We start from the raw sequence: 14,012 nt of genomic DNA, 5'->3' as shown, positions 1-14,012 counted from the left end.
CCTGGGGCTTGGACTCAAGGCCCAAGCGCTGTCCCTGGCTTCCTTTTGCTCAAGGCTAGCACTCTGCCACTTGAGCCACAGCACCACTTCTGGCCATTTTCTATTTATGTGGTGCTGGGGAATTGAACCCAGGGCTTCATGTATACAAGGCAAGTGCTCTTGCCACTAGGCCATATCCTCAGCCCCTGTTAACACACTTCAAACGTTAATTCTAACACATATTTTTTCTTTTATTTCAAAAAGTTTTGGAATTTTTTTTTGGGGGGGGGACAATCCTGGGGTTTGAACTCAGGGCCTGGGCACTGTCCCTGAGCTTCTTTTGCTCAAGGCTAGCACCCTAACACTTGAACTACAGCACCACTCCCAGCTTTTCTTGTTGTTTATGTGGTGCTGAGGAATCGAACCCAGGGCTTCATGCAAGCTAGGCAAGCACTCTACAGCTAAGCCACATTCCCAGCCCATGGAAACTGATTGTGACGGAGACATATCAGGTGATAAATGTTTTCAGCTACCATGTTTGGATCATCTGTCACTATGCTGGGTGCCTGGCACATGCTATGAGAAATCAGTAATTCTGAAGGTACTACTTTGTACTTCATTTTGTGATTTTCTTCTGACTGATATTTGATACAAGTTTGAGCCTTAGTTAATATTATAAGTAATACATTTTATAAAAGTAAAATTCATGAAATGCAAAGGTACTGACAAACCAACATGTAACTTGGTGTTTTCCTAGAGATAAAAGTGGCACTTTTAGTGCCCTACACACCCATCCTGACAAAAGTGAGTAAGGCTGATGTTAACCTAAACTATAGTGTCTGAAGATTTACTGACTGAGCATGTGCTAACTCACCACTGAAGTTCAAGGAAAACATGAAAATTAAAGAGAAAACAAAACCTCCAAGTTTTCAGGTGGCACTTAAGTGAAGGCAGAGGATTCCATGGTTTTATTTCCCAAAGGTGGCAGACAGACCTGGATATGGGCCAAACTCCATCCTTACTGTTGGGCCCCACAGGGAATTCTCCTGTCACGAGTCCTGCTCTTTGGGCTGTCACTGTGGATCTTTTGCAGGACATTTGCATTTATGACCCACTGCAAACCAGCTGAATTAAACCAGATTTATAGAAAGTCTGCATTCTGACTTAAAATAACAAAACAAAAAAACTGTACAATAGGGGCTGGGAATGTGGCCTAGTGGTAGAGTGCTTGCCTAGCATGCATGAAGCCCTGGGTTCAATTCCTTAGCACCACATAAACAGAAAAAGCCAGAAGTGGTGCTGTGGCTCCAGAGATAGAGTGCTAACCTTGAGCAAAAGAAGCCAGAGACAGTGCTCAGGCCCTGAGTTCAAGCTCTAGAACTGGCGAAAACAAACAAACAAAGAAGACTGAACTATTTAAACCTTATTTAATTTGCATGAAGTACTTACATAGATCATAGATCTACCTGCAGAGGGTATAGGTTTCATAAAGTGCTGTGTACATGTGGTATGCTGCTGTTGTTCCATCTTGTTTTGTTTTGTTGATTGCAGGGATGGAGAAGTTAGGGATGGAACTCAAGGCCTCAAACAATGATAGGGTAAACACTGCGATGACGAGGGTGACTTAGTGATAACTAAGCTACATCCCCAATCTCCAAAAGTGTTCTTAGGCATTAAAGGAGAATCTGCATTACTCAGTCATCTGCACTGTTTTTTAAATTCATCTGGAAATTGGGAAGCTGGTCTCTCAAGTAAGATGGGATTATTCAGAAGACTCAGCTTTGGTTTAGCTACATAGAATGAAGCCTATTAAGATACATTTTGCATTGTAAATAGCAAAATCGAATTCCTAGTCTTCAATTCCAAGGTGTGTGTATGTGTACTCACAGTATGGCCTCAGAAAGGTTCTTATGAGAAAGACACCTAGGAATCAACAAGGAGACTCAGACTGCAATTGTTTCTCTAATAGGATTCAACTTTTCGGAGAGTACATAACTCATAAGCATTATTTGTACTTATAAATATGTAATTACCTCTTTGCAAAAGAAAAATGTAGTATTATATGTAAAGTCATGTGTAAAGGAGCTTAAGAAAGCTAACAAACACACATCTGATTTAGCTAAAGAACAGTTCTAGTAAACAAAAACTCCTAACATGAGCTGAGTTAGAGCACTTCAGCCGTGCTGCTCTTTACCTGCTCTTTTTCAAGCATATCTGCTTTACGAAGGATTTTCATTGCATACACGTGCCCGGTATCCTTCTTCTGAACAAGCCGCACCTGAAGATACAAAAGAAACATCAAGTCAAAAGTTCACACTGGCAAGCTAATGCTTCTGCATGTTAGAGAAGTCATTTTTTCACTCAGTGCTGGAAACCCAGGACTCACAAGTGAGATACTGGAAAATACTATAATTTGAATACAGCAACTAGTAGTAACGAAACAGAAGCAACTGCTTCTCAATGTTTCAAAACAAATACTTTCTGCACAGCAATGTAGGGGCTGGAAGCATCCTCAAACATCTCTATATCTGAGCAACTTGGGCTCCCTAGTTGAAAAAAAAAAACAATCTATCACCTTCAGTTTCAAATTTAAGGACAAGTTATACCTCTGGCCTGTACCGCCCAGCTCAGAAAACCTACGTAAATTAGAGCAACAAATACAACAAAATGACAACTCATACGTACCTAAGAAAAATGTCTTTTAATGTAAAATATAGTAACTTTTCTTTTTCTTGAGTGGTCATGGCCACTCGGCCTGGGTACTGTCCCCGAGCTTCTTTACTACCATTTTGAGACATAGCGCTATAGTTTTCTGGTGGTTAATTAGAGATGAGTCTCAAGGCCTTTCCTATCTGGGCTGGCTTTGAACCACAATCCTCAGATTTCAGCCTCTTGGGTAGTTAGGATTACAGAAATAAGGCACCAGCACCCAGCAAAAATAAGTAACTTTTTATTTATTTATTTATTTTTGTCAGTCCTGGGCCTTGGACTCAGGGCCTGAGCACTGTCCCTGGCATCTTCCCATTCAAGGCTAGCAACTCTGCCACCTGAGCCACAGCGTCCCTTCTGGCCATTTTCCATATATGTGGTGCTGGGGAATCGAACCGAGAGCTTCATGTGTAGGAGGCAAGCACTCTTGCCACTAGGCCATATTCCCAGCCCCCAATAAGTAACTTTTTAATGTAAATTAGGGAAAGGAGATTTCGTGGAGTTTTTCTTTCTCTTTTACATTTTGTCAGTACTGGAGTCTGGTCTCAAGGCTTTGAGCTCTTGCCCAAATTTTCTGCTCTTGCCCAAATTTTCTGCTCAAAGCAGATCATGATCCTCTGGAGTAGCTGGAATTGCAGGTATGAGCCATCTTATACTTTTTTTTTTTTTTTTTTTGCCAGTCCTAGGGCTTGAACTCAGGGCCTGAGCACTGTCCCTGGCTTCTTTTTGCTCAGGGCTAGCACACTACCACTTGAGCCACAGCGCCACTTCTGGTCTTTTCTATATATGTGATGCTCGGGAATTGAACCCAGGGCTTCATGTATACGAGGCAAGCACTCTTGCCACTAGGCCATATTCCCAATCCTATTACTCTTTATATATCCTAATTTTTTTTTAAATGGATAACTGCTGGGCGCTGGCGACTCATACTTGTAATTCTAGCTACTCACAAGGCTGAAATCTGAGGCTTGAGTTTGAAGTCAGTGTGGGCAGGAAATCTCATGAAATTCTTATCTCCAATTAACCAGCAAAAAGCCAGAATTGGAGCTGTGGCTCAAGTGGTAGAGCGCTAGCCCCGAGCACAAAAACTCAAAGACACCACCCATGCCCTGAATTTAAGCCCTAAGACTGGCGCCAAAAATAATAATAATCTATTATGAAAAGTAATTAGTGTTGTACAAACCAAAAGAACTTGTTGACAAGTTCCTGCTCACCTTCCCCTTTTCTCCCAAGACAGTAAGTGTCCTTTTTCCTGCATCTTCCTCCCCATCTTTTCTAATCAAGTCCTGTGAGCATTCCTTTCAGAACAGGAAATGTTTTCAATAGTGCCAGCAGGAACTCTGAAAACCTGTATCTTCCACACTCAAATGTCCCTGGGAAGGGGTTTCTAATAATGTGGTGTTCCACCTATACAAAGATAATGTAACAGGCTGGGAATATGGCCTTGTGGTACAGTGCTTGCCTCTTTGCATGAAGCCCTGGGTTCGATTCCTCCGCACTATATATATATAATGATGGAAGTGGCACTGTGGCTCAAGTGGTAGAGTGCCAGCCTTGAGCAAAAAGAAGCCAGGGACAGTGCCCAGGCCCAGAGTTCAAGCCCCAGGACTGGCAAAAAACAACCAAAGTTAATGTAACTACTGCAGCAGTAGCTTGTCTGCCTTGGGTGTTTTCCAATTAATGAAAATGACTTTGCATGGGCTTGACCCCCTTCTCCAACAAATTGTTGTTGTGATCAAGCCCAGAACAGGTGGGCCAAAGAAAGGCTAGAGTACAGTTCAGTTGGAAAGCAATCATGAGCTCACTTTGTTAAAAATGCCTGAAATCTGTGGTATTCTTGTACTTGATATATAGCTGTGGTTTTTACCTCACCAAATGCTCCTCTGCCTATGACTTTTAAGGATTCAAAATCTTCCAACCCAAGTCTTGTTCTCTTCAAACGCAGAAACTCTGTTTCCTTCCGAGCATGTGCAGACCTCCTGAGTCGCTTCTAATATTTCAAGAAGGAGGGAAGGAAAGAGGAGGAGTTGAAATTCTGGAACTGCAACAAAATCATCTGTGCCTTGCCAACTGGAAAGTAGGACCACACTAGACTAGGCAGTCTTACACAAGACAGAACCCTCAAGAGGTTTCTTCTTCCTCCCCTGGCCTTCAGACACCAGCAGCCAGGACTGCTTCCTCTGAAAACCTGACCATCCTACTTCAGCAGCCTCTATTCTAAGATTTCTAGTGAACAGAAGGAAAAAAAAAATCAATTTCTTTAATCTTTTTAGATAACATAAAAGTATCTTTTTTATTTCCCTCTGGCTTTCATGGGATGCTAGAACTTCCTATTATTCCTAAATGTGTTCAATAGTTTTGACACAGTCCTGGGTCTGTGGTTCATTCTTATTTCTGAAGGCATTCCCAGCACTATTTAGTTACTAGCACATTTGGCACTGGGATTTGAACTCAGATCCTCACAGTTGTTAGGCAGGTATTTGTACCACTTGAGTCACATTCTCAACCTGGAGATATTCTTAATTGTTTTCTCCTACCTGATAAATGGACAGTGGGACAGAGGGCTGATTGGGAGCTAAGTACTTTGTTTGTCAATGATTTAAGAAATTTCTTATTTCCATGATAACTTTTCAGTGAACTCTAAGAGAATGCTTACTTTGTTCTCTTAAATTTTAATTTGGCTGGGCCCTTGTGGCTCATACCTATAATCCTACTCAGAAGGCTGAGATCTGAGAATTATGGTTCAAAGGAAGCCCAGGCAGGAAAGTCTGTGAGACTCTTATCACCAATGAACTACCAAAAAACTAGAAGGGTAGTTGTGGCTCAAGAATGCTAGCCTTGGGCTGGGGATATAGCCTAGTGGCAAGAGTGCCTGCCTCGGATACACGAGGCCCTAGGTTCGATTCCCCAGCACCACATATACAGAAAACGGCCAGAAGCGGCGCTGTGGCTCAAGTGGCAGAGTGCTAGCCTTGAGCAAGAAGAAGCCAGGGACAGTGCTCAGGCCCTGAGTCCAAGGCCCAGGACAGGCCAAAAAAAAAAAAGAATGCTAGCCTTGAGCCAAAAAAGCTAAGAGACAGCAACCAAGCCAAGTTCAATCACAAGGACCAGTACAAACCAATAATAATAATTGGATATCAATAGTTTCACCTTTGTGTGTGCATCTGTCCTGGGACTTGAACTCAGGGTCTTGGCACTGTCCCTGAGCTTTTGTGCTCAAAGCTAGTGCTCTACCACATAAGCCACAGCTCCACTGCTGGCTTTCCTGCCCAAGCTGGCTCTGAACCGAGATTCCCCAGATTTCACTCTCTTGAGTAGCTAGGATTACCAATGTGAGCCACCAATGCCCAGACATCTTTCTTTAGTACCAGGGTTTGATCTCAGGCCTTGAATGTGCTAGGAAGGCACTCTACTTGCCAAGCCAAACTTCCTATCACTTTTTATTTTAGTTACCTTTGATGCTTGTGCCAAATGAGATCACCATTCTCCACACAGCTGGGATGACAGGTGCATGCCAGGTGGTATCTGCCATTCTACTTGTGCAGCCCACTATTCTAAGATTTCTTGTGAGCAGTGACAAACCCAGCTACTGGTTGAGGTCAGGGTCTCATAAACTTTTTGCCTTAAATCGGGATCCTCCTGAACTCTACTTCCCAAGTAGTTAGAATTACAGGCATAAGCTACTCATACCCAGCTGATTTCATCCTTTCCTTTTCTTGGCATTCTATACCTAATTACTAAACTATGCCTAGACATGTATTCCTCTCCTAGGTACTCAGTAATTAGCTCCTCCCATGCAATCCCTTAGATTCTTCTCTGATGGAGCCAAAATCCTTCCCTGAACACCAAGGTTAACTTGGTGCCACAACCTTTCACACTGGTCAGGAAAAATAGTTGCCAATATTAATTACCTCTTCATCTTTTAGGCCTTCTTCTTCCATCACTTTCTCTAACTTCTTTTGTCTAAAACAAACAGCACAGGATACATGAAGTAACATTTAAATAACTGATAATTCTACTTACATATAACTGGGTTTGGGGAGAAAACAAAAACAGTTAAATATAAAATGTCTAATCAAAGGAAAAAAATCAGATTAAGACAAATACAGATTCTTATCCTTGTTAGATCTACATTTCCAAGACTGTAGAAGATGTTAAAGCAACAAAGACTCTTGGTTCAAAGCCAAATCTCCCCTTTCCTCCTTCCTCCAGCTCTCCTGGTCATTTCCTCCTTACAAAACCAAAACCAGCTACTATTTGGTAATTCTCATGTCACAGTCTTTCTCTTCCTCTCTCTGACTAAAATCTACTTCCTTCATTTCCACATCGTCCTCCTTACCCTGCCACAAGCAAAGAGTGATAAACAACAAAGGAAAAGAACATTCAAGGGGAGGGAGGGTAAATGATTAAAAAAGACAAGTGATGCGAGTGTCAAAACTTAGAACTTGGGGCTGGGAATGTGGCTTAGTAGCCTGGGCACTGTCCCTGAGCTTCTTTTGCTTAAGTCCAGCACTCTACCACTTGAGCCACAGCACGACTTCTTCCAGCTTTTTCTATTTATGTGAAGAATCAAACCCAGGGCTTCATGCATGCTAGGCAAACACTCACTCTACCACTAAACCACATTCCCAGCCCTTCAAATTTTCTTTTTCATACTGAGAGATTAAGGCTTCCTACCACTTGATCTTCAGTCTCATACAAAATTTTTTTTTGCCAGTCCTGCGCCTTGAACTCAAGCCTGAGCACTGTCCCTGAGCTTCTTTTGCTCAAGCCTAGTGCTCTAACACTTGAGCCACAGAGCCACTTCCAGCTTTTTCTGAGTAGTTTATTGGAGATAAGAGTCTCACAGACATTTTTGCCTGGGCTGGCTTTAAACAGTGATCCTCAGACCCCAGCCCCTTGAGTAGCTAGGATTATAGATGTGAGCCTGGCCTTATACTGATTTAACAAAGTTAAAAGAACCAAGTAAAACTTCCTTATAACCTATGCTACAACATATTTTCTACAGCTACATGGGTCCTAGTCTCCCTACTTTTTTCACCCAACTCCCAGCCTGGGCAGGAAAGTCTTGTGAGATTCTTACCTTCAACTAAACACCAAATTAAAGAGAGAGCGAGAGAGAGAGAGAGCAAGAGCAAGAGTGAGGAAGAAAGAAAGAAAGAAAGAAAGAAAGAGAGAAAAAAACTATAGTGCAAGTGGTAGAGTGCTCCCTTGAGAAAAAAGCTCAGGGACAGCACTCATGCCCTGAGTTCATGTCCCAGGACGGGCACATACACACACACAAAAGAAAGCACAAGGGCCAGAATGTTACCACCACTTAACAGCCATCCTGGTAAGCAGGGCAGGGAAGAAGCAAGCGCTTGCATCATGCACAAAGCACTTCAAATGCCACACCAACAAGTTTGCTTTAATGCTGAAGAGTCAGCAAAGGGATGATGTGATGAGATTTCTGTTCTAGAATGGTAACCGTGGAATGTGGATCTGATGGACTGACAGGCAGGAAAACAACTGAAAAGTCCGGAGGCCAATAGAAAGCTATCACATTAATTCAGATGTGCAATATAGATATGGTGTCAGGAGGAGAATGAAGGCATCTATTGCAAAGACCAACTGGTAGTTAAGGCACAGCAAAAGTCTAGAATTTCCTGTCTGAGGGCTAATGATATCACCACCAAAATTATGAAATGGAAGAACATTAGAAGAAAAAAAGTTTCATTTTTGCCAATGAATACTTATTACATTAATAGCACTTAATCAAAATGACTGTTAAACTAGGCACTGGTGGCTCTTGCCTGTAATCCTAGATACTCAAGAGGCTGAGATCTGAGGATCCTGGTTTGAAGCCATCCCAGTCAGGAAATTCTATGAGACCATTATCTCCATTTAACCACTAAAAAGCCAGAAGTGGAGCTGTGGCTTAAGTGGTAGAACACCAGCCTTGAGCAAAAAAACCTCAGCGATAGGACCCAGTCCCTGTGTTCAAGCCCCAAATCTCACACACAAAAATAATTTAATTGATTAAAATGACTGCTGTTAGAAGCTATATTACAAATCGATGGGATCAATGGATATGAATTTATGTCCAAACTCATAAAAAGTGAAAAGATGGGGGCTGGGGATATGGCCTAGTGGCAAGAGAGCTTGCCTCATATACGTGAGGCCCTGGGTTCAATTCCCCAGTACCACATATACAGAAAACAGCCAGAAGTGGCACTGTGACTCAAGTGGCAGAGTGCTAGCCTTGAGCAAATGGAAGCCAGGGACAGTGCTCAGGCCCTGAGTTCAAGGCCCAGGACTGGCCAAAAAAAAAAAAAAAAAAAGAAGAAGAATCTTGTCATGACAATCTATCATGATTCATTAGGACTAGGTCCACAAAGATCTTAAGAAGACCAAAACTACCCCAGGGCTCATCCCTCTAATCCTAGCTTCTCAGGAGGCTGAGATCTGAGGATCACAGTTCAAAGCCAGCCTGGGTAGGAAAGTCTATGAAACGCATACTTCCAATTAACCACCAGAAAACTGGAAGTGGTGTTGTGGCTCAAAGTAGTATAGTGATAGCCTTGAACAAAAAAAGAGCTGGGGGGGGGGGGGCGCGGGTCCTAGGAATGTGACTTAGTGGTAGAGTGCTTGCTTGCCTAGCATGCATGAAGCCCTGGGTTTGATTCCTCAGAACCACAAAAACAGAAAAAGCCAGACGTGGAGGGCTAGCCTTGAGGAAAAGAAGCTTAGGGACAGTACCCAGAACAGAAGTTCAAGCCCCACAACAACAACAAAAACCTAATAAGCTTAGACAAAAAGGTTTAAAAGGGATTTCCTCAGGGGCTGGGGACATAGCCTAGTGGCAAGAGAGCTTGCCTCGTATACATGAGGCCCTGGGTTTGATTCCCCAGCACCACATACACAGAAAATGGCCAGAAGTGGCGCTGTGGCTCAAGTGGCAGAGTGCTAGCCTTGAGCAAAAAGAAGCCAGGGACAGTGCTCAGGCCCTGAGTCCAAGCCCCAGGACTGGCCAAAAAAAAAAAAAAGGGGATATCCTCTGTGGGATATGCCAACAAACTACTATGAAAGAGAATGAATACATTTAAAGTAGATGGTGTGCATGTATGAAAATAGAACAATAAAATCTGTTGAGCCAGATGCCAGTGGCTTACTCCTGTAACCCTAGCTACTCAGGAGACTGAGATCTGAGGATCACAGTTCAAAGCCAGCCCCGGCAGGAAAGTCTATGAGACTCCAATTAACCACCAGAAAACCAGAAATGGTGCTGTAAAGTGGTAAGGCTCAAAGTGGTAAGGGTTCTAACCTTGAGTGGAAAAGCTCAGGAATAGTGCCCAGGCTCTGAATTCAAGCCCCACAACTGACCCAAAAATAAATAAATAAAGTGTTGCAGTTGTTTTAGAAAGCAGGGAAGAGAGAATGACTGATTGGAATATATTGCAAACATGCATGGAAATGTCATGATGAAATCCTGTATAACTAATATTTATTAATTTTTTAAATAACCAGAAAAGGCCTGGCTGGGGGTATGGCTTAAATGGCTTAAATGGTAGAGTGCCAGCCCATCAAGCAAACTAAGGGAATGCAAGGCCCTAAGCTGAAACCCCAGTTGGGGGAGAGGCACCAAAGAAAAGATAACAAGTCTTCCAAAACTGATCTACAGATTTATATGACTCCAATTATAATTCCCTATTAGGTTTTTCTGTAGAAACTGACGAAATGCATCAAAACATTCATATGGAAATGCAAAGAACCAAAAAAAGCACACCCATATTTGGGGGGTGAAATAAAGGAAGTTGGCAGAATACCTCATTTCAAAATTTATTACAGGGCTGGGGATATAGCCTAGTGGCAAGAGTGCCTGCCTCATATACACGAGGCCCTAGGTTCGATTCCCCAGCACCACATATACAGAAAACGGCCAGAAGCGGCGCTGTGGCTCAAGTGGCAGAGTGCTAGCCTTGAGCGGGAAGAAGCCAGGGACAGTGCTCAGGCCCTGAGTCCAAGGCCCAGGACTGGCCAAAAAAAAAAAAAAAAAAAATTTATTACAGCTGAATGCGGTGGCTCGTGTTTGTAATCCTAATTCAGAAAGTAGAGATGGGGAGGATAAAAGTTTGAAGCCAACCTGAGCAAAAAGATAGCAAGACTCAATAGGTAGAGCATAGTGGTGTTCATCCTAGCTACACAGGATGCCCTAGGTAGGAAGGTAACAGACCAGATTAGCCCTATTAAATAAACACGAGACCCTACCTAAAAAAAAACACACATACACAAAAAAAGGGCTGGGAGCATGACTCATGTGTCACAACACTAGCCTAGCAAGCATAAAGCCCTGAGTTCAATTACTAGAAAATGAAAGGGAAGGGAGGGGAGGGGAGAGAAAGGGAGGGGGGAGGAGAGGGGAGAGAAGGGGAAGGGGGAGAGGGAAGGGGAAGGGGAAGGGAAAGGAAGGAAAGGAAAAAGGAAAGAGCACCTTACTACAAGTTAGAGTATAATGAAACAGTGCAATATTGTCACTAGGACAAGGAGATTAATTAATAGAGTCCAAAAGTGAATTCATACTTACACATTTATTTGATTTTGGAGGAAAGTGCCAAAGCAATCTAGTAGGATACTAAAATAACTGGACATGCCAGGCACCAGTGACACATCCTAGTTATTTTCTCAGGAGGCTGAGATCTGAGGACTGCACTTTCAAGCCAGGCCAGGCAGGAAAGGCTGTGAGACTCTTATATCCAATTAATCACAAAAAAAAGCTGGAAGCAGTGCTGTAGCTCAAGTGGTACAGGGCTAGCCTTGAGCAAAAGGGAGCTCAGAGACAGTGCCCAAGCCCAGAGTTCCAGCTCCAGGACCAGTAAAAAAATAAAGTAAGTGGACAAAACAATGAAACAGTTAAATCTTACACATGCCCCCACCTGACAAAACACATATTAATTCAAGATAGATCACTGAACTAAGTGCATTCTAGAAGGATAGGATGGTTGCTTCTATTCTGGTCTCCTTTCAACAATACGTGTTTTATGTTAGATAAGAATGCTACAGAGTGCTGGGATGATACTCAGGGCCTCCCACACTCAGCAGCACTTTACCACTGGGCGACATATCCAGCCTAGTGATAGGAATTTCTTTCAAACATAGCTCTTTACCTCATCTCTCGTTCTTCATGCTGGGCGATAAGATTGCTATAAAAATTCTCCAGTGTCACTTTGGTCATTGTCACTCGTTCTTTTGTGTGGTTACTCATGGATGAGCACGGTGTTGAACCTGTCATGGCCATGGCTTCTAGAAACAAAGAAGATGACTTAGTCTTAGAGGTGAGTGTAAATTTTAAGATGTAACAAAAGCCACACAAACAGGATAACTGGTGAGAGTAAGTACACAGTAACATCTTGTAAATCAGAAACCCCACCCTTATACTTTCTATTCTTTATCACATAGGCTCTGGGATATACACAGGATGTGCATTACACAAAATATGCTTATTGTGCAATCATGTGTTATGGGATGCTAGAAGTAATTCAATAAGGAAATAAGAAGTAGTGGCAGCATTTTAAGAAATACCTTGCAACAAGATGGGCACGGGTGGCTTACACTGTAATCCTAGCTACTCAGAAGGCTGAGATCTGAGGATCCCGGTTTGAAGCCAGCCCAGGAAGGAAGGTCCACGAGACTATGATCTTCAATGAACCACCAAAAAGATGGTAGTGGAGCTGTGGCTCAAGTGGTAGCGTACTAGCCTTGTCCAAAACAGCTCAGAAGCAGAGAGCAGGCTCTGAGTTCAAGCCCCTAGTACTGGCACCAAAAAAGAAAAACTCTCCTTGTAGTACCTACCTACAATCCTCATGAATTATCTTTACAGCACAATGTTGCTTTTTTTTTTCTTTGCCAGTTCCAGGGCTTGAACTCCAGGGCCCAGTATTTCCTTAACTTGAATGCTCAGCTGACACTATTATGCTATTAGTTACAATGTTGTTTCATTATTAGTTACAATGTTAGTTGTAGATTTTTCAGAGATATCCTTTGTAGGTTGAAGAAGCTTATGTGTATTTTTTTTTGGTGTATTGGTACATGGGCCTGGACAGAAGGCCTCAAACGCTCACTTGGCTTTCTTGCTCACAGCTGGCACTCTCCCACTTGGACCATGTCTGCAGCACAGTGATTTTGCTGGTGAGTTTGGAGATGAAGTCTCTCATATTTTTCTGTCCAGCCTGGCTTCAAACCTTGATCCTACTGATCTCTCAGCCTCCGGAGAAGCTAGGATTACAGATGTGAATCATCCTCACCCAGCAGGGTTTTAACTCAGAACCTTACAGCTTACTAGGCAGTTGGTCTTCCACTTAGCCATTCTGCCAGCCCATAGAGTTGTATTAAAAAAAAAAAAAAATACATGGCCAGGCACTGGTGCTCACATCTGTAGTACTGCTACTCAGGAGGCTGAGATCTGAGGATCATGGTTCAAAGCCAACCTAGGCAGGAAAAGTCCATGAGACTTTTATCTCCCATTAGCCACCAGAAAACCTGAAGTGGAGCTATGGCTCAAAGTGGTAGAGCACTAACCTTGAGCAGAAAAGGGTCAGCCCCAGGCCCTGAGTTCAATCCCCAGGATCTGCACACACACACAAAAAAGAATAGTACAAGTAGATCACCAGCCTAGCAAGGTCAAGGCAGGGTTCAAACAATAGCACCACCAAAAGAAAAAAGATGAGTACACAAGATCACAATACAACAGACATAAATTGAGAATATAGAGCTACTAGTGGGGTTCCAATTCAGTACAAAGCCCTGAGTTCAAACCACCATATACATAAGTCATACATACATAAATATATATAAAAACACATCAAATACACAGTATTATTCTTTGCTATCAAAAGCAGTCACTGACAGCTGGCAAGGTTGAATAATTTTAAAATGTATTTTGAAAGAGGATGAACAAGATGAAAATAGATTGCTTGCAAGTATAAAAACTGAAAACTTGCTAAAATTGTTTTGGAAAGTGGGGGAGGGGAGCTTTAGAGGGGTGGAGGTTGAGTGGAACATATTGTAAACATGTATGGGAATGTAGCAATGAAATCCCCCTTTCACTAATTAAAGTGCAATAAAAGCTTTAAAAAGAAGTGGCACTGATCATGGGGCTAGGAATATGGCACAGTGGCAGAGTGCTTGACTAGCATGCACAAAAAAGCCTTGGGTTCAATTCTTCAGTACCACATAAACAGAAAAAGCTGGAAGTGGCGCTATATGGCTCAAGTGGTAGAGTGCTACAGAGCAAAAAAGAATCTCAGGGACAGTGCTCAGGCCCTGAGTTCAGGCCCCAAGACTGGACA

The 14,012-nt window shown here is 42.7% G+C and overlaps 1 protein-coding gene across 5 annotated transcripts in view; it reads right to left on the bottom strand.

The window, feature by feature from the left end:
* Stk38 (serine/threonine kinase 38) overlaps positions 1 to 14,012 on the bottom strand; it is a 38,109-nt gene that overhangs the window by 20,602 nt on the left and 3,495 nt on the right. For 2 of the 5 annotated variants that reach the window (XM_048347855.1, XM_048347857.1), the window contains exons 2-5: positions 11,832 to 11,967; positions 6,600 to 6,651; positions 4,556 to 4,678; positions 2,174 to 2,257 (exon numbers count right to left, since the gene is read on the bottom strand). In XM_048347855.1, the coding sequence (XP_048203812.1) occupies positions 2,174 to 2,257; positions 4,556 to 4,678; positions 6,600 to 6,651; positions 11,832 to 11,962 (390 nt within the window). In that variant the 5' untranslated portion in view covers positions 11,963 to 11,967. The remainder of the gene's footprint in view (positions 1 to 2,173; positions 2,258 to 4,555; positions 4,679 to 6,599; positions 6,652 to 11,831; positions 11,968 to 14,012) is intronic. The other 3 variants (XM_048347856.1, XM_048347858.1, XM_048347859.1) reach the window with 2 other exon arrangements.

This window comes from Perognathus longimembris, chromosome 6 (assembly GCF_023159225.1).
Source record: "Perognathus longimembris pacificus isolate PPM17 chromosome 6, ASM2315922v1, whole genome shotgun sequence".
NCBI lineage: Eukaryota > Metazoa > Chordata > Mammalia > Rodentia > Heteromyidae > Perognathus > Perognathus longimembris.
The sequence above is the reverse complement of the archived record's forward strand: the minus strand, read 5'-3'. Positions and strand labels throughout refer to the sequence as shown.